Genomic DNA, 20,360 nt, shown 5'->3' with positions numbered 1-20,360 from the left:
CATCTTTCCATTGCTTCCTTCCCTTCTAACCTGGAAACTGCCAATTGGTCTTTAATTCACAGAGTCTCTCTAGCTTTGTCCTTCAGTTCCACTCCAGGAGCAGTGATTGTGCCAAACTAGGTTGGCAGCAGCCCTTGCCACAAGCCAGCCTTTCCCTTAGCCGTCCCCTCACTGCTTTCACTGCCACTATTCCTGCCTGTCTGACATGCGTTACTGTTAAAAAATACCCAGTGCCAGGTAATTTATAAAGAAAAGTGGTTTACTTAGCTCACAGTTCTGGAACTTGGCCCTGGCCCCTGCTCAGGCTCTGATAAGGGCTTGGTGTTGTGTCACAGGATGGCAGCAAAACACAGGATGAGGGGGCACAGAACCAGATGCAGGGAGGACCTGGCAGGGAGACCCAGAGCAGGTGTCTGGCTGACTCTCCAGCTACCCATTCTTACAAGAACTCATCTCATCTCAGGAGAGCTAACCTAGTCCTCCAAAGAGACAGGAATCCACTCAGGAGGAAGTACCCTCCACGGCCTAACCACCTCTTACAAACCCCAGGGCACCATAGTATTGTCATGGGGGACCAGGCTTGAGGATGAGCTGTGGTTGAGAACCAGCCTTAGCTGGTACCTGGCCTGAGAGTCTTCCCTCCCGGATCCTTCCTGTGCTCCCCACTGTAGAAAGCTCCCCGTGGATTTCATCTCACCACCAAGCCTGGTGCAGCCAGAGGACTGAGCCCGCTGCCTGACCTCATTTCCGTCTCCCCCAGGGGCTGAGGCTACACCAGGCACCATTAAGAGTGCTGGTGACCGTGTCTCTCAGCAGTGACCTCCTTAGGCAGGCATAGCTGTGTCCCCCTCGGCCACACGCGCGGTCTCTGATGTGCAGCTCAGCGACACAGCAGCCTACACTACCTGCCACAGCGGGCTTTGACACAAAACTTGGGCTTCCCTCTATCATGCACCCCTCCTTCCCCGCCTCACACCCAACGCCAGCTGAACACAGGGACTGACATTCTGCCTGCATTACTCCCAGGCTAGGACCTTGGGCAAGTTACTAACCGTCTTTCAAACTCGCTTAAATGGGAACCTAGCACTACTTTATAATATTGAAGCGACAGTTAAATGAAATAATGCGAAACTCTCTTTGGGGTTGGTTTGTTTGACTTTATGTTTTGTTTTGAGACAGTGTCTCATTATATAATTCAGGCTGGTCTTGAACTCACTTTGTAGCCCAGACTGGCCTCAAACTCACATCAATCCTCCTGCCTCAGCCTCCCAAGTGCTGGGATTACAGATGTGTGCCACCACTGCTGGTGTAAGGTGAAATTCTTTGAATAATGTGCCTTGTCCTCTAAAATATTATATAACTGGTTGAGGCAGGAAAATCATAATTTGGAGCCTAACCTAGACAATTTAGTTACCTGGCAAGAGCTGGTCTCAAAAAGAAAAAAACAAAAAACAGGGCTGAGGATGTAGTTTGGAGCAAAGAGCAAAGGTCCTGGGTTCAATCCTTAGGACTGAAAAAAAAAAATACATATATATATGTGTGTGTGTGTGTGTGTGTGTGTGTGTGTGTGTGTGTATACCACTAATAACAATGACAACGATCCTCCTAGGCCTGTGCAGAACTCTTTAGTGGTCGCCGCCTCCATTCTGCCCGGCTGCCCAGGGTGCTGCTCGCTGCCCTCGTGCTGCCTGTTGTGTCTGGCCGCCTTCACCTCCCAGCCTGCGCCCCACCACCTCTGGCCCTGCCCACGGAGCTGGGGTTGATTGCTCCCTTGCAGAGCTGTCTCCACCAGCCTCTGCCCAGCCAAATGCTCTGTGCTCCGCAAGACACTTCCCCCAGGTTCTGCTTCCTCTTTGCTCTTTCACCCCTGAACCTCCGAGTGTTTATAACTGACCGTGCTTTGGTGCAGAACCCTGTGTTCTCTTAGTTTATTCTCTCCTGGCTTTGAGTCTCAACTCTTTTCTTCCCACTCTATGAAAAGTTTCCCCCATATTATTCAGCCTTGCTGAGTTTCCTAACAGTTAAATAATAAATACCAAAATACTGTTTGAAGCCAGGCATGGCAGTACTGAACCTGTAATCCCAGCTCAGGAGGCTGAGGCAGGAGGATCAAAAGTTTGAAGCCAAAAAAAAAAGTTTGAAGCCAAGTCAGCTTGGACCACTTAGCGAAACCCGCTCTAAATTAAAGGCTAAGGGTGTAGCTCGGTGATAAGTACTTCCCTTGCATGCATGAAGCCTTTAGTTCAATCCTCAGTAGCTAAACAAAGCAACCCCCAAAACAAAACAAATGCTATTTGATGGTAAAAATCTAAAATCACCTAGAGAAAAAGGGCCGTCTACAGCATTACATCTTCATTCCCCCTTGGGGTCTCTGAACTAGCACTGTTGTCTTGTTAGCCCTGTTGTAAATTGCCATGGTGAAGCTCAGTTTTATTTAACAGCTTTCTAAAGCATTGGCTTGCTCAATTTGAAGCTGCTTGTGAATGGAACTCTGTCCAGAGAGCTGCAGTTAAAAATTCCTGGCTTTAAAATTGAGCTGAATACTAGTTACACACTAGCAATAAAGACGTCTGCATTGCTAAGCAGGGCGGCACACTCCTATCATCTAGGCACTCAGAAGGATGAGGCAGGAGGATCCCCATGTAGTTCAGGCCACCCTGAACTATACAAGACCCTATCTCAAAAACACCAAAAAATTAAATAAAAATGTCTACATTTGGGGATGGGGGTGGAGCTCAGTGGCAGAGTGTGTGCTTAGCATGTGTGAGGTCCTGGGGTCAACCCCAGCATGCACACACTTGCTTGCATCATATATGTATATATACATGTATGCACCTTGCACCTGCTGGCCCTTTCAAAGCTCTTGGTTTCCTTTAGGCTCCTCAGCTGTCCCTGAGCTGGGAGTCCTGTTCGGTGTCCCATGTTGCATTTTCTATTCTTGTGTATTCTTCTCGCATTTATTTTTGCGTCTCTCATGTTTGCATTTTGGGGGGACTCCTCTCCCGCAGCACACGGACCCTGACTACTCGGTAGCCTACGTTGTCCTGGAGACCGACGCAGAGGACGGGCTCCGGGGCTGCGGGCTCACCTTCACCCTGGGAAAGGGCACTGAAGTGGGTGAGTTGAGCATTTTCTTGAGGTTCCTGGATGCTTCCTTTTCACTTAGAAGCCAGTCCTGATCTGCCCTTTCTTTGTATTTACTGATTGAGGGGAGTAAACAGTACAGATGGTTTGTTATTTATTTTGTGGGGAGAAATTACAAAGTGAGTGCATTTATAGCCTGCTGGAATCCACGCATTTTTTTGTGTCAGATGGTAACTACCAGAGTGTCTGCCACTGCTTTAACTCTTGACTGACATGGAACCTGGAGCACGTGATGCAGGCAGGTGACCATGGGGAGCAAGAGGACGCAGCTGTGGTCTCACCACACCAGGCTCACTGTGCGTGCAGTGAGGCTGCTCAGTTCTCAAGTCAGCAGGCTGAGCAGATCCCTGGGGTCCGTGTACACATCATCGTCCCCCTGTCCCACTTTCCTACACCAAGACAGTAGACATAGTAAAACATCCCTCAGAGCTGGACAAGAGCTCAGTGGTGACGTCAAACCCCCCCCCCCATTCTTTACAGACAGGGAGACTGAGGCTTAGACAGCAACTCAGGAGTGGCAGAATCTGACTCCAAAACACACCATCTCTAAAACAGTTAAACACGCCTTGTTTGTGCACATACCACCCCATTGTCCACACTGAAGAAGAACAAAGTCAGCCTGCATGGTGTCAGATTCATGGTGTGCAGGGCCAGAAGCCAGTGTGGCAGGCTGGAGAGTGGGGATCAGGAAGGGGAACACAGGTGTCTACCTGTGTGACAGTGTCACGCCTCTGTCCTGGAGATTTGCATTGTTAGCCTGCTCGATAGCAGTAGGTAGAAGTCTTGCCCTACTGAAAGATTTAATATTGTCCAGCAGATGAAAGATGTGTGTGTGTGTGTGTTGTGTGTTAGAGCGGGGGAGGGAGGGAGAGAGAGAGAGACAGAGAGAGAGAGAGAAAGAGAAAAAGAATGAACAACAAAAGAGGCTTGCAAGTCTTCCAACAGCTGCTGCCATCGTGGCTGCAGTCTTAGCTCCTCCTGGGCAGGCAGATCAGCCACCTCCTGCCTCAGTGGTCTGCAGACCTCCCTGGAGGATGGCTGAGTATCAGGCTGTGCTGGGCACTGCAGAACTTAGTGGAGGGAAAGACACAGAAGACAGCAGAACAGACAGAGGAGCACTGAAACTTATTACAGAGACAGGACCATAGTGCAGTGTAAGGCGCTTTAAAAAGCGCCTCCAACTTGTCCAGAGAGAGGGTCCTTCCTTCTTATCTTATTGGGGACCTGGCCAGGATTCCCAACTACTTGTATGAGGGGTACAGCAAAGGATAAAATAAGAAACAGAGACAAAGTTAGTAAAGCATGGTGGGGGGCTGGAAGGTCAGTGCCTCAGGATGGGCAAAGCCCCAGATCCTCCAAGCCAGACACTGTTTAGTGGTCAGTGGGTGTACACAACGAATCCAAGTACTCCAGGAGGCTGAGACAAGAAGATAACACATTAACAAGATTCTGCCTCAAAATACAAAAAATTTTAAAGGCTTAGGATATAGCTCAACATAAAGGCTCTGGGTTCAACTCTAGTACCTTACACACACATGTGTACACACACACACACACACACACACACACACACACAGTTCATATCACCACTTATCCAGGTCTTTCTCAAGTTACCTGACCAGTCTTTTAGGGCAGAGAGTAGAGAGTGGAAGATGTTTTCAAATGTATAGAGTAGACCGATGTTTTTTGTTGATTGTTTTTCCTTTAGACGATATCTTTATTGAATTTACTTAATTATTCTTTCTTCCCTTCCTTCTTACTTTTTCTTTCTTTCCATGTCCCCACCCTGTCTGTCTGTCTATCTGTCTCTCTCTCTCAGCTGAATCCAGGAGTTCACACTGAGCTACACAGCCTTTTTAAACAGTTTCTGAGTCAGGGTCTTCACGAATCACTGTTGCCCAAGCTGGGCTTAGACGCAGGTCCTCTTGCCTCAGTCTCCCACAGTGACAGATACAGAGCTGTGTACTGTGCTCGGGGCAGTGTGGAGCCGTGTGCTCACCATGCCACACATGCCCGCAGAGCACTGGTTCCTCTCCGAAGCTGATGTACCCCGGCTGTTGCATCAGGTTCATGTAGGCTCAGTGTTGCACATCCTGTGGGTTTGGAAAATGTACAGTCGTGTGCCCAGTGGAGACCAAGCTAGTGTTTGTTTTGTTAAGGTACAGATATAAAAAGAGAAGACGTTTTAAATAGACCAAAATAGGTAGCTTTTAAAGATTCATGTCACAGCTGGGTGGTTTTGTACACACCGTAATCCAAGCTCCAAGAGGCTGAGACGAGGATTTCAAGTTCTAGCCCAGCCTAGACACCTTAACAAATTAGCAAATTAACAAGATTCCATCTCAAAAGACAAAACATTTTAAAGGCTTACGATATAGCTCAGCGTAAAGGCCCTGGGTTCAACCCCTAGTACCATACACACACGCACACACCACACACACACAGTGTCACTGAGTGTCCTTCCAGGGCTGGAGTCCTAGAGAATTAAGGTCCCAGGAGAACACCCGTGGTTTAGTCAGCAAGAAGCCATCTTTTAAGGGCCAAGGTTTTCCAGTTGAATTCCCACTTATCCCATGGAACATGCAGATCTGAATTTCTCTGCCCTGGGGTTAGATCACCACAACCCAGATTTCTATCAAAAGCAGCAGATTTTAGTTAACTCCCTGCAGAGTCTTTGTGTTGAGCAAGGAAAATCCGCATATGACAGATGAATAATAGCAATGTGGCTTCTTCATCCTTTAGGCTGGAAAAGATGAAGTCACCCTCAGCTTTTGATAGATGCATTTGCTACTGTAATGCAAACCATAGGCTGCTTTAGTCAGTGATCTGCAGCATGCTGTGGCTCGTGTTTAGTTGTCCCCCAGAGCCTCATGGGGTCCTAGGTGGGGCTGGATCTCGTGTGTGATGCTGGGATTCATTCCTGGTGCAATCTAGGCTCAAGGGCACTAAGATTTAAGGGTGTGATTGTTCCCTGCCTAAGTAGCCTGGGTGAGATAAAAGGCACCAGAAGGTGCTATTAAGGCCCCTTGTTGCTATTGTTACCCTGTGGGCACCATGGACTGCTTCTCCTCTGCAATGCCCTTCTGCCAAGCTCCCTGCCTCGGAGCCAGCCGACTACGGACCAAAGCCTCTATAAACTGAGCTAAATAAAACTTTCCCTCTTTTACTTTGTGTGTTAAGGAAAAGATAGGAAAAGGGAAGGCATTTTAAACAGACTGAAAAAGGTAGCTTTTAAAGATTCATGTCACAGACGGTTTTGTCTCAGCAACAAAGTCACTAAGACACAGCAGCAGTTTAAACCCATGGGGCCAGGGTTTGGTGCAGATCCTGTAATATCCCTGCCATGTGTCACTGCCTTAATCTTTAGATTTTTTAAAATCCAAGAGCATCAGCCATTATGGAAGGAAGAGGATACCATCTTCACAGTTCTAGGGAGTGAGGCTGGGCATGGTGGCGCACGCTTATAGTCCTATCACTTGGCAGGCTGAGGCAGGAGGATTGCTGCAAGTTCAAGGTCAGCCTGAACTACACAGTGAGATGCAGCCCATCAACAAAAGCCCGAGAGCACCCAGAATGGCTGGTTCAGCCTCGAATCCTACTCCTGTCCACAAGCACAAGCCCAGGTTGCCCAAGAGCCCAAGGTACTACTTCAGAACATTTTCCTCCTGGCATCTGATGGACAGCAAAGCTGTGCCCTATTAGCTATCAACATGTTTATCAAAATACTTTGTAATAAATAAATGCCCTGGGGCTAAGTTGTTGATTCAATTTGATTATTTGGTCATTTACCTGTATGCTAATGTTTTCTGGAATAAGCAAAGACTAAAAGAGTCTTTCTGGTACAGTTTGAGACTGGGCAGCCACAGAACTCCATCGTATCCCACCCCTCTTCATTTTAAATAATGCAATGAAGTCTTTCAAAGCACCAAAAATAATAATGGACAGTAGTGCTGACCAGTTAGCCTTCCGACTACTTATATGAAAAGTAGCTGTCAGGTCATAATAATTCAGTAGTAAGAAGTGCAGTGGGGTTTTGTGTTTGTTTTGTGGTTGTTGTTGTTTAAGACAGGACCTCACTGTGTAATTCAAATTGGTTCTGAGCTCACTACGTAGGCTGGCCTCAACTCACTGTGATCTTCATGCCTCAGCCTCCAAGTATGGGGATTATAGGCTTGCACCACCATGCCTGGCAAGAAGCTCAGTGTTAATGAAGACTGTTTTCATGTACTTTAACATTTCATAAGTGTATGCTAAAGGGAAATTCATTGTATTTTTTTCTTTATGTTTTTCTTTTCAAGTTGGTCCTGAACTTAGTATGTAGCCCAGGCTGACCTCAAACTCACAGTGATCCTTCTGCCTCAGCCTCCTGATTAGAATGACACACCTTGCTTCCTTTCCTCTTTAATACTGTGTGATATTGTAAATTCAAGGCATTTTCTGTACTTGTCAATAATGAAATGACCATTTTTAAAAATCTGTAGGTCAGAATATTATTTCCTAAAAACTTTGAACTGGTAAGGTTTAACTTTGAACCTGATTATCCAAACACTTTACAAAGTAAAGAGGAAAATAATTTGGGAATCTTATTTAAACTCATGATCTGTGGTTCACATGATAACCAGTTCAAATGTATGCGCTCTATTCGGGAAGTGTAGCTCTGCATACTGACCTGCAGCTGGTCTACTTGTGACCTGTTAACTATGGCAAGCGCAGAGAGTGACTCGGGCAACTGGACAAAGCATATACCTTGGAAACTAAACTTTTTGTTTCATAAAAATTAATTTGTGTGCTTTCATGTCTTTTTTTTCTTCTTTTGTTTCTAAGATATGGTCTCACTATGTAGCTTAGGCTGGTCTTGAACTCACTGTGTAGCCCATGCTCATCTCAAGCTCCTGGCAATCCTCCTACCTCAGCCCCCTGAGTACTGGAACTGTAGTCTTGGTTTGTTGACTACATATTAAAACATCAAGAATTGTATCCTTCTCTAATAGTTGTCTGTGCTGTGAATGCTCTCGCCCACCACGTGCTTCACAGGGACCTCAAGGACATTGTTGGCAACTTCCGAGGCTTCTACCGGCAGCTCACCAGCGACGGACAGCTCAGATGGGTAAGGGTGCTATTTTATAAGGAGCTTTTGCACACGGCATTACTGAGGTCTGAGATGTCCTGTGTGAGCTTGGAGATGGGTTTGTAATTTTAAAGTAAAACCTTTCACTCAGATAAACTAGCCCTGGAGCCCCTCAGCTAATTGCCCTCTTGAGGCCATCAGTTCCTTTCAGCAAGGAGTGAATCCAGAGGTGTTTGGAGCCGAGAGCTTTCAGCTCTCCTGTGCCTCCCTGCCCTTTCCCTGGACTGGGAGAAAGTGCCCGAGAATAAAGAGCTGAACGGAAACCTTTTGGGGAAGGAGAATGTGACTAGCATGGCTATCATGGGAGGAGGACATTGAGGGGAGAAACCTAAGCGCAGAATTTGGCAGCGCGGACCATGGTGCCTTTCTGTGTGGGCCGCCATGTGAACCCTGCTGCAGAGCGGCTCAAGTGCAGGTCAGAGGACCGGTTCTAACGGCCAGAGAAATCCAGAATCCCAGCTCTGTCTCGTCTCCTGATGCCTGGTTTGCCCTTTCCTCACTGTGCAGTGTCCCGTCCATGCATAGAGAGGGGCACAAAGGAATGCACTGTCCATATTGCCTTGGGTTTTATTTTTGACTTGCTCCTATAAGCTCAGCTTTCCTTGAAAGAGGCTCCCACTGGCCACATCCAGGGCAAGTGAACCATCGGAATAAATGTGATAGTACTGGTTTACCAAAGCATACTGGATGAGCCCAGGAGCCCACAGAGATCATAACAAGGGAGAGCTCAGCACTGCAGTAGGTACAAGGTAGTGAATACAAGATGAATGCTGATGCCAAGGAGTTGCCATCATGCAGCCATCATAACTGCAGCAAACAGACACGAGTCATCAGTGAACGCAAAACTCTGGGGATGATAGTTATCATTTATTTAGAAAAGGAAGATGGTAACTTCACAATAGAGAAATGGACACTAATTTACCCAAGCATTGCGATTTAGTAACCCTAATAATAAAATAGCATCATCATTTACACAGTATTTAATTGATCTAATGATGAAGGATCTCCAGGCCAGCCCATAATGAGGATGCTCGAGAAGTCATCTGGCCCATACTCTTTAAAAATGTCAATGTGCTTAGAAAAAAAGAAAAGGGATTCAGATTGAAAGACGCTGAAGAGACCTGATGACCAAATGCAGCATGTGTTTTGTAGTTTGGAGAGGGACCGGGACACACTACTGTGTGAGTCAGCTCCCCGCTGCTGCCCCAGTGCCCAGCGTCCACAGCCCAGAGGACAGAGCAGTTACTTGGCTTGTGGTTTCACAGGATTCATCCATTGTCGGCTCCAAGGGAGGAACATCATGGCAGAAGGGCAGGACTGAGCAAAGCCGCTTCACTCATGGCAGCTGGGAAGCAGAGCAGGGAAACAGCATAGGAGAGGAAGCGTCCTGGGACCAGACATAGTACCAAGGGCGCACTCCATGGCTCAGCCGACTCAGAGAAAGTTTGCTTCCCTAATCCCCTAGCTGGCCTCCAGCCTGGCCATGTGCACAGTTAAGCTTAACAACCACAAGTTCATTATCAGGACTGATGATGGACCATGTTTTAGATAATAGTGTTCCATCAATATTAGGTCCTCTGAGAATAGGATCATGGTGCTACAGTTATGTAGGAGGATGTCCTTGTTTTTATTTTTTTAATTTTTTTTTTTTAGCAACTACACACAAAAGTATTTATGGATAAAAAAAGTGCTGTCTGCAACTTTGCTCTCATATAATCCAGAAATAAAGACAGGGGGCCAGGGATTTAGCTCAGCAGCATAGGCACCCACCTTGTAAGCTCATGGTCGTAAGTTTGATCCCCAGTACCAAAACATAAAAATAAATTAAAAAAAAAAAAAAAAAAGAAAGAGGAGAATCAGGGAACAAGTTTGAGTTTTTTGGCTTTTCTAACAAACATTTATTTTTATATAAATTATTTTATATAAACATTATTATAATGTTCTAATAATAAACGTTATTTTTTTTAAATTTATTTTGGGGGTAGGTACTAGGGATTGAACTCAGGACCTCATGTTTGGCAGGCAGGGCTTATGCCACTAAGTTAAATCTCCAGGCCCCCCCCAGGTTAGGAAACTTAAAAAAAAAAGTTGACCTTTAGATGTGTTGCTTTTGCTGCCTTTCAGTTCCTGAGGTGCTTCCCCGGCTGGGAGACCTCAGTGTCTGTCGGTCTGAGAAGTGCTGTTGCTCTTTGTACCCTGCCAGATTGGTCCGGAGAAAGGCGCGGTGCACCTCGCCACAGCGGCGATTCTGAATGCGGTGTGGGACCTGTGGGCAAAGCAGGAGGGAAAGGTAACTCAGCCAGAAGCCCGCCTGTGACTCTGAGCCCCCCAGCGACGCGTGACTGTCACCATGGGCAGCGCTCTGAAGACCAAAGACTAGTGCAGTGCAACTCCTCGAGCAGAAGAATGCAGAGGCTGGGCTCCTTTCTCTCCTAGAGATCTTGGCGCTGCTTAGGAAGTTGCAGGAGTGGATTAGGAAGGGCTGAAAGGGAAAAGGGGGGACCCAAAGGTAAAGTGTCAGGAGGCACAAGTGGGTGGTTCTGACGGCAAGAATTTACCACTAACAAATTTACTAGCAGAACAAAAATGAGTGCTTTATGTATATGATTTTTAAATATTTTTTTTTTAATTCCAGCCTCTGTGGAAGCTACTTGTGGACATGGTAAGTAGATCCTTTTGCATTACAACTGCTTTCTTTCTGTTTGTTTTTGTTTTTGTTTGTTGAGACAGCTTCTCACTGCACAGCTCAGGCTGGCCTTAACTCACAGTGATCCTCCTGCCTCAGCCTCCTGAATGCTAGGATTACTGGTGTGTGACACTATGCCTGGTTTATAGCTGCTTCTAATGAGATAGATTTCCTGGGATATTTGCCTTTGGAGAATCAGTAATATTCAAGACTGTCTGTTAATCACAAATGATAAAGCAAATCCCTGCAAAAGGCAGTTATAATAGCGGTGCCCAGCAAGGCTGGGGGTGTGGTGGGAGGTGAGCTCAGGTCCCGCCCTGCTGCACAAGACGGAGATGCAAATTCTCAGCCTCCACTGCCTGCCAAGGATGGTCAGAACCCCTGTGAACCTCACAGAATCAAAAACCCAATGGAAAAGGAACTTCCTAAACTCAAAAAAGCGATATTACTCGTAAGACATCAGCCCTGCGCCCTGTGAGCGGCCACTGCCCCTGTGTGACATCTGCTGTCCACACACAGGCCCTATTATATGGCACCAAAACAAGGAGAAACCACAGCAGCAGAGGCCTCCAGGACATTGGGTTAGGCGGGCTTGTTCATCCTCTGGGACAGAAGACAGGGGTCTGTCGCATCTGCTCCTAGATACAGCTGGGGTGGTATGGGGATGGCCTGGGCTGACCTGGTGACCTGTCCTCTGTGCTCAGCTGCTCCAGGACCACTCCCAGCCTCTGAGGGGTCACTGAAGGTCACCTCAAGGGCAGGACAGATGTGGAGAAGGAAGCCAGGTGTCACTGTTTGTTTGTTTTGTTCCACTATTGATGTTGCAAAGTCCTCCAGCCTGAGAGCTGGGTAAAAAATATGGAAGGGGACAGGGAGCAGAAGACAGGGAAGGGAACTTAGCACTTGTCAGGGCCAGCAGTGAGCCTCAGAGGACTCCATGCCAAGAGACGACAGGTCCAGACAATTTCACTCAAGTCCCAAAAGCCCGCACGATCCCCGTGGGTCAGCAGAAGCAGCCCCTTAGACCCACAATCTGCCTGCATATTGATCTGGCCTTGCCCCTCCTGTCCTGCTGCCAGGACCCCAGGACGCTGTTATCCTGCATCGACTTCCGGTACATCACAGATGCCCTGACCGAGGAGGATGCCCTGGGTGAGGCTTGCTGGGCGGTGGGACCAGGAACCTTGGGCACCACCCTGGGTGAGGGTGCACCCGGCAGCTGTCAGCTCTGCTGGATAAACAAGTGAGGACAGTCTTTGTTGTTTGTTTTTCAGAAATACTGCAGAAAGGCCAAGTTGGTAAAAAAGAAAGAGGTGGGTTGGGAAGCAATTTCCTTCCACCTTAGTTGTCCACTTGCAGGTGCCCCTGCTCCCTAGATGTGACCTGTCCTTTGGGATGCTTTGCACCAAGCAGCTAGCTACACTGTCAGCTGGATGTGTGGGTCTTGGCCACCAGGGGACATCTGGGCTGCAGGGTCATTTCAGCCACTGCTCCCAGGAAGCTGGGCTCTAGGGTTGCACTGTGGGGCCCTCAGTGGGTATCCTGGTCACTGTTACACCTCTAGGGGCCTGGGCCAGTGGTGTGTGCATGTGAGAGGCACCCAGGGGAACAACTGGAGGGTCTACGGGCATCGACTTAGCTATAGGCTGTTCCAATGGCAAAGTTCCTGGAAAGCACAACATGTTGAGTGTTCCTGGACATGGCGGTATAGATCTATAATCCTAGCACTCGGGAGGCTGAGGCAGGAGGATCACCTCGAGTTTGAGGCCAGCCTGGGCTACATCGTGAGTTTAAGGCTGACCTGAACTACATAGCGAGACTCTTTCTCAAACTGCACCACGCCCACCACCCGCCCCACTGCAAGAAAATCAAGTCCTGTCTTTTCCAGAAGAACAAATACTGACACATGGTTATCCTGCCTACACCACGTCGTGTGCCTGGCTCGGATACCCGGATGACTTGCTGAAGCAGGTGGGCTGTGTACCGGGGTTTTGCAGACAGGCTAAAGGGGGGACAGCAGACTGATTTTCCGCCCAGGCTCACAGCATGAGGATCATGGGTCACTTCTGACACAATGTGTAGGCTCCAGGGACACCAGTGGGCATCCTGCAGATTCATTCAGCTCTGAGTGAGGTCTGCTGGGAATTAGCATCAGGCCGTAGGGTGAGGACTCACCTCCCAAGTCAGCCCCCCTTCAGATGCCGGTCTCATGCATCCATGCTGGCACTTGAGTTTCTGAGCCACTGGCTGGAGCACAGCTCCCCTCGGGGCTCCCTTGAGTCTGACCCTGGGCCAGAGTGGCTCACAGAGCTCAGGGAAACCCTGACTTATGGTACTGGGTGCTGTCAAGGTGACAACTCAGGCAGCACCGCACAGGGGTGATTGGAACCTCCGTCCCTTCTCTGGACACTGGGTATCCCGACACATTCACCAGTCCTAGAGCTCTCTGGACCGAGTCTTTGTGGAATTTTACAGGGTGTCTGTAAGTACACAGGTTGATGACATTGTTAACCATTGGCAATCAACCTTCAGTCCTTCTGCCTCTCTGGAAAGCACATGGCAGCCAGCATGGCTCATTTATTACTCCTTCTCATCATAGTGTTTTATATAGAGTAGAGAGAGACAGAGATGAAGCCACAGACGCTGGCTACTGCTGGCTACTCTTATATCCACCAGTTCTCTGGGTGCCCCAGAAAATGCTAAGTTTAAAAACAGGGACACGGGATGCTGGGGATATGGCTCAGTAGTATAGCACCTGCCCGGCAAGCACAAGGTCCCATTACCAAAACAACAACAACAAAACCCCAAAAAACAGACACTGCCAGGCGTGGCCCCACATGTCTGTAATCCCAATACTCAGGAAGCTGAGGAAGGAGGATTGATAGGATTATTTCCAAAAGATGAGAAGTATAAAGCAAAAAGCGGCCTTTATTCTGAGAACACGGAGAGAGATGACCGGCACTCCCCACCCCCCACACCCCCCACTGGAGTCCGGCGATCCCCCTAGCGGACACGTGGCGTGGGGGTATGTAAGTAGCCTCGGTTTGGGGTGGAACCTAAGAGGGCATCAGGGATGCACGGGTAGCCCATTGGTCCTAGGTTTGGCGCCATAGGCAAATTCCCAGGGGCGGGAAGCCGGCGTCACAGGTAAATTCCTAGGGGCGGGGAGAGAGGGGCTTCCTGGTTCCGGTCTGGGCCAAAAGCCTTTCAAGGATCACTGCAAGTTCAAGGCCAGCCTGGGCTACATAGTGAGTTGAAGGCCAGTGAGACCTGATTCAAAACAAAACAGACACGGAGAGGCTCACGCTCCATACTCCTTCCCTTCGGAAATGTTGTGACAGTGAAAGGGATGGTTTCCAGAGAGAGGGTGAGGAGCCACCCTGCAAGAAAGAGCGAAGCTGTGCTGGCCAGGCTGTTTCTCCCCCTGATCTCAACAACACGTGGTTGTTTCTTTGGTTTACGCAGTGTTCATAATGTTCGTGGAACCCAAATCAGAGAGCAGTGTGTTATGTAAACTGTGAATGCAGTGACAGGTCCTCCCTTCCCCCACAGCTCTGCGCCGCGGCCCTGAAGGACGGCTGGACCAGGTAAGTCACCCTGTCATGACTCTCCCAGCCTGCTTAGCAGCAGGAAACCAGGGACTCAAAAAGCCAGAAGGAAAAAAAAAAAAAAAAAAAAAAAGCCAGAAGGAGTCTGGCACGGAGGTTTAAAAAAAATGCAGTGCAGAAAGGTGGGGCGAAAAAAGCATCTTGACATGGCCTCACCCAGCGCATTCCCTGAATCTGCTGCCGGCTAAACCCAACGACCAGGAAAAGGCAATGTTTTGAATTGATTTGGGACAATGAGGCAGCCAAGTAAGGACACTGATGAAAGAGGACTTCCTGAACGGTTTCAGACAATAGAAAGAACAATGGAATGTGTGTTGAGGCCAGTGGGAGTATTTTGAGAATCAGAGCAGTGTGCCTTTTTACTGTAATAAAAAAAATTTTGGGGGGGTCTTTTTCGTTTTTATCGGTATCAGGGATCGAACTCACGACTGTCTGCTTGCAAGGCAGGTGCTTATGCCGCTGAGCTAAATCCCCAGCCCCTGTAATAAATTATTAATGTAAATATCCAGCCTGTTTGTCAGTTACCCTTCCTACATGATTGACGCTGAGTGTATAGTCATGCAACGTGCCGCGCTCAGGCCAGGGACTCTCCGCTGAGGGCAGGTCCCCAGGAGCCTCTATGGTGGCCACAGCTCAGAGCACAGCTAGACATGAAGCCAGAGTGGGCAGCTCCTTTCCACGCATGTGTAGTGGGAAGAGACCTCAGCAGGGGCCTCAGCTGCCCTCTGCTTTCCTTGGAATGTGACCAGGTCTGCTCCTGGCCTCGGGCCCCTGCACCCAAGGGACCCATGTCCTATGGCCTTCCTCCCTAGGGGCTCGCTTAAGACAGGCTCTTCGGGTGCCAGGCTGTAAAACAGAGAGATGACTTATAAATGAGCCTCTTTTCATTGAGAGTGCAGCATGGGACTCGGCATCCCTGTCATGCCACCGTCCCCTTCGGTTTTGCCTATTTACCGTCCATGCTGCTAATTCCTCTCCATGAGACCACAAAGGCCTGGGTCCTGGTACTGAACATCTGACCTCCCTGGGCTCCTCACCTGCGGGCCGCAGTGACTGAGAGTCACGGTCCCTGCAGAGTGGAGCTGAGACCTGCAGGTTATGATCTAGGGACGCGGCTGACATTGACTGGGAAAGAGCTGGGAGGGAAGGTCACAGGAAATGTGGCCCGTGAATTACTGCCCAGTCTGAGGACCGAGCTAAATGAGCTGACCAAATGTGCTTCTAGGTTCAAAGTGAAGGTCGGTGCTGACCTCCAGGACGACATGCGCAGATGCCGCCTCATCAGAGACCTGATTGGACCCGACAGGACTTTGGTAAACACCGTCGCACACCACAGAGAAAAGGCGACCTGGCATGTCTTTGTCCAGGCCCAGAGCACACCTCATTTCAGATATCTGAAGAACCTCAGGGGTCTTAAAAATCTTGTCAGATACAGTATGGCTCTGTGGTCTTGCAGTCGGTGACTGTAAAAGGAAACAAAACACCAACACATAGTGTCTAATACTTTTGAGTTTTTTTAATTCTGCAGAACTAGTTAAATTCGATTGGGATGGAGGAGGGGTCCTGTTTTCTCATGCAGGTCTCCCATTGGCGCCCTGGCGTGTCAATCATCAATCTGCGGGCTCTTCTTCAGGCCATGCCTTTCAGGGAGATCCTGCTGAAGTATTGAAACTCCGACTGAGATAAACATAAGGATCAGCTGTTCCTGATCCTGATCTGTATTTTTGTGAGATGGTTCTTATTAAGTGTCAAATATTTTCCAAAAAAAAGCAGCGTGTGTGGTGGTGCAAACCTATAATCCCAGCATGCTGGGAGGATGAGGCAGGAGGATTACAAATTCAAGTCTAACCCGGGCAACTTAGCAACTAAGCAAGACTCTGTCTTAAAATTAAAAGAAAAAAATTTTAAAAAGACTGAGGATGTAGCTCTGTGCCAAGGTCCCAGGTTCAAAAAGTTGCAATCAGATGTATTCATAAAGCTTTTGAGGCTCCTTCATAAATGAAAATTCAAGATTGGAGTCTTGATGTAGGACCAAAGTCCCATAATTGATACATGAGTTAACGCTGCTTTTGTTTCATGAAGTCATTCTCTCTCAGATAACTGGTAAAACTTTGTTCCAAGCGTCCCATCTTGCGGTTCTCAGAGTTCTGGGGAACTCTTACCATTTAGCACTTCCCATAACCTCCCATTTCCTCATCTGTCCCATCAGGCGTTGCAAGGTTGATGATCGAGGGGAGGGGAGACACCCTCACCCAGTGCCTGACTGTTGGGCCAGGTAGCAGCAGGCAGAGAGCCAGGTCATGGACCTGGACTTGAGCTCTCCCCTGGCCTGAGCAAGTTACATCTCTGGGTGTCTCTTTCCTATCTGTGAAATGGTCTAACTCCGTCTTCCTCATGGAGTTCTTGTGAGCATTAAATGAGACAAAACCCATCCGGTGGCCAGGGGAACACGGGCTTCATTAACAATAGCTGTTCATTAATGTGAGCCAAACTCAGTGTTAACTACGTGAGACTCAGTGTGTGATAAAATGGTCCCAACTGGGCTAGGGATATAGCTTGGCAGCACAAGTACCTGCCTGGCAAATGCAAGGCCCTGAGTTCAAATCCTGGTACCCCCAAAAAGGTCCCAACAAACAGAGCTGATGCCATGAGACACAGGTTTCTGGGGAGCAGCTTCCATTAAGGCTGCGCGCTGGGTGTCAGAGTCAGCTGGGGCTCACCCTCACCAGGAAGGGGCTCTCCCTGCAGATGATGGATGCCAACCAGCGCTGGGATGTGCCTGAGGCAGTGGCGTGGATGTCAAAGCTGGCCGAGTTCAAGCCGCTGTGGATCGAGGAGCCCACGTCTCCTGATGACATCCTGGGGCACGCTGCCATCGCCAAGGTAGGAAGACCACTGCTTGTGCCACCCGGGCTGGTGACTTTCGGGTTTAGTTTTTCAGAGTGGTCACAACAGACCCCAGCATTTCTGCACTTGCTGCCTTTCACATTTCCTGCTGGTGCAGCTGCAGCCATTGCAATAGGGGACAGGCGGGGGGCTGCAAACCTGATGTCCCAGGTCCACTGCACCACTGCCTGCTGTAGATGAAGTGAGTCACTGAAAGCTGCAAGGTTACCAGACTCTAGTTTAACAGACATGGTCCCCATGCTTTTAAGTATAGAAATGTGGCTGATATTTGAATATAGATGGCCTCTGATTTATGACGGTTCAATGTAGAATTTTCCTATTTTATGAGCGTACCTTGTTGATATGCAAATTGTAGAAAGCATAATTCATGTTTTATTGTTTTGTTTTGTTTGTTGTACCAGAAATTGAACTCAGGACTTTAGGCTAGCCAGACAGGTGCTGTGCCATTGATCTATATCCCTGGCCCTAGTTCATATTTTAGGGAACAACCAAGACTTAGTCTTGCAGGGTCCTGTGTGGCTCAGCCATGATGTTTGGTGGATCACATGTTAAGTGCGTTCTCTGCTTATGATCCTGTCTGGGTAGCAGTTTATCAGGATATAACTCCATTGTCAGTTGAGGTGCAGCTGTAGTTACTCACCCAGAATGAAACAGTGCAGATTCCTCCAGATGACACTAAAGAGGATTTGCTTAGCCACTGGCAGAGCCAGGCTTTCCAGAGATAAAGTAAAGCTGTCTATTTCCCATGAGCCCTTGGGACAAATTCATACTCTCTGGAGTTGCCTCCCTCCCTTTTGGGTTGTAGAAGAAGCTGATACATCAGAACATGTGAGGAACCTCTCGTGGGCAGGGAGGCTCCTATTGCCTTGGCTTACAGTCCTGATGTACAAAGTCACAATGTCACTCAGTTAATTTGTAATTTGTACCAGACTGTAACTCCTAGGGTTGTGACCCTTGGCCCAGAGCAAGCTCCATAAGAAGCCATGAGTGTACTGCAATCAGGGCAGAAAGCTGGTTATGAAATTCAAGGATGGCTCAGTGTGGCCGTCCTCAAGTTCAGACTGCTTGCTTCTGCCCACGGAGTTGCTGCCCCGTTGCTCCCTTGGCATAGGCCCAGCCAGCCTGTGTCTTCTGCTGCCCCTTCTGTGTCTCTGAACCTTTTCCTCCCTGGGGTGCGAGGTCAGAGGCTCCAGGCTGGTTCTTCTCCAGCTGTCCCGGCAGATCAGTGTAGGATAGACTGTAGGTCAGACACGCCCCACAAGCCTTTGCTTCAGGAACACCCTCCTCACCCAGCTAGGCCTCTCTGGAAGGGAAAAACTGAGACATAAGACAGAGATGGGTGGGAGCAAGACCTGGGCCACTGAGTGCCAACTGCAGTAGAAGAAAGCTCGTGGTGGACGGGGACTTGGGGATGGGGACAGTGGAAGGTGGCCTCATGGCCTGGGGAGGGGAGGCCTGAGCTGATTATAAAGAACACCATTCTACAGCTGAGGGAATGTGGGCAGGAGCCATGGGACAACCACAGCCACTTTTACTGAAACAGAAGCTGAGAGGGGAGCCTGGTGGCAGGATGCTGTTGGCTGAGGCAGGAGGCTCTCCTTAAGTGAGACTAGCCTGGATTACATAGAGTTCAAAGCCACTCTGAACTACATGGTGAAATCCTGCTTCAAAAACACACACATACAGAGCAAGAGAGAGAAACAGAAGCCAAACCTTCTGAGAAATCATTGCAGTGGGTGTGAGAGACAGAAGTCATAGGTCAACAAGACTCCTCCCTTGGGCCCGCTCACCCTTGCTCCTTAAGGTTCCTGGGGTAACAGAACCTGCAGAAGACGACTCTGGGTACTGAGCCAACCTCTGCCCACCTGGAGAGTCACCTTGGTTTTGCCTGCATAGTGAAGGAAGGAAGGGACCAATGAGCCAAGGCCAGCTATGGGGTCAGCTGCTCTCTGCGGGGCAGAGGGAACAGTTCCGTGCAGAGCACAGGAGGGGGAGGTGCCATCGTGGCTCCAAGGGTGCTGCCCCACAGAGGTAGCCACTGCAGGACCCTAGATGAGAGGACACCATTGTCCAGTGCATTGAGATAGGGGCTGTAGATGGTGAAGAGTGGGCAGAGGAAACTGAGGCAGGGCTAAGGCTGGAGGAGGAAACTTGGTACCCAGTGAGTGCTGGAAATACTGCCTTAATCAAATAGCCTCTCTTCCCCTTCCCTCCTCAGTTTCTGTCTCCTTTTTCTCTTTTGAGACAAAGAACCAAATTCAAATTAGAAATTTCAGGAAGCATAAAGTGTTAGTGCGAGAAGGTACATTTGAGACCTTTGGCTGAAACAGAGACTTCCTGTAGTCAGGAAAGCCAGGCCCTGGTGGCTCTGCGTGCCCTGTCCATGCCCACACATCCCACCCCAGGGAGGATCCAGATCTGAGTCAGGGACACCTTGGCCCGCAGTTACTTCACTGAGAAGTTGGCATAAGCCAGCGACCCAGAAGTCTCCTCCGGCTCTGGCGTCAGCCTGGGGACAAATAGCTCTGTGACCTGACTGGGAGGTGCCCGTACACTGCACTCCTCATCTCCGTCTGTGAAGTGCAGACGCTGACAGCTCCTTTCCCGCCAGGCTGTGAGCAGGAATTACACACAAGTGTTTTCACAGTACCTGACAGGCAGCGAGGGCTCCAAGTGTGTCCCTAGGAAATGGAAGGAAACCGAGGCAGTCACCAAGGAAGCCCGAGGTGGGCAACTGGGGGGTCACGGCCAGTGGAGCCCAGGTGGCAGCGAGGGATATGGCTTTCCAGGGCCAGGCAAGTGGACCAAGTCCAAGCAAAAGTTCCAGCATCTCAGTGGATCTGTTTCCCACAGAGTGGCACAGGTAAGGGTTTTGGAAGTGACAGAG

At 49.0% G+C, this 20,360-nt stretch overlaps 1 protein-coding gene across 13 annotated transcripts in view; it reads left to right on the top strand.

Annotated features, from left to right (window-relative positions):
• Window positions 1-20,360, top strand: part of Enosf1 (enolase superfamily member 1) — a 30,099-nt gene that overhangs the window by 5,134 nt on the left and 4,605 nt on the right. For 11 of the 13 annotated variants that reach the window (XR_010041509.1, XR_001202207.3, XR_001202209.3 and 8 more), the window contains exons 2-11: window positions 3,009-3,117; window positions 8,136-8,251; window positions 10,476-10,562; window positions 10,908-10,934; window positions 12,038-12,110; window positions 12,233-12,271; window positions 12,847-12,929; window positions 14,511-14,545; window positions 15,792-15,879; window positions 17,315-17,449. Coding sequence is in view for 10 of the 13 variants with exons in the window: in XM_063231891.1 (XP_063087961.1) it covers window positions 3,009-3,117; window positions 8,136-8,251; window positions 10,476-10,562; window positions 10,908-10,934; window positions 12,038-12,110; window positions 12,233-12,271; window positions 12,847-12,929; window positions 14,511-14,545; window positions 15,792-15,879; window positions 17,315-17,449 (792 nt within the window). In the remaining 3 variants the exon portion in view is untranslated. The remainder of the gene's footprint in view (window positions 1-3,008; window positions 3,118-8,135; window positions 8,252-10,475; window positions 10,563-10,907; window positions 10,935-12,037; window positions 12,111-12,232; window positions 12,272-12,846; window positions 12,930-14,510; window positions 14,546-15,791; window positions 15,880-17,314; window positions 17,450-20,360) is intronic. The other 2 variants (XM_063231892.1, XM_063231898.1) reach the window with 2 other exon arrangements.

The sequence above is a fragment of the Cavia porcellus genome, unplaced genomic scaffold, assembly GCF_034190915.1.
Source record: "Cavia porcellus strain 051 isolate PalLab524CR breed Dunkin Hartley unplaced genomic scaffold, mCavPor4.1 scaffold_20, whole genome shotgun sequence".
NCBI lineage: Eukaryota > Metazoa > Chordata > Mammalia > Rodentia > Caviidae > Cavia > Cavia porcellus.
Note: the sequence above shows the minus strand (reverse complement) of the source record. Positions and strands in the feature narration are given on the sequence as shown.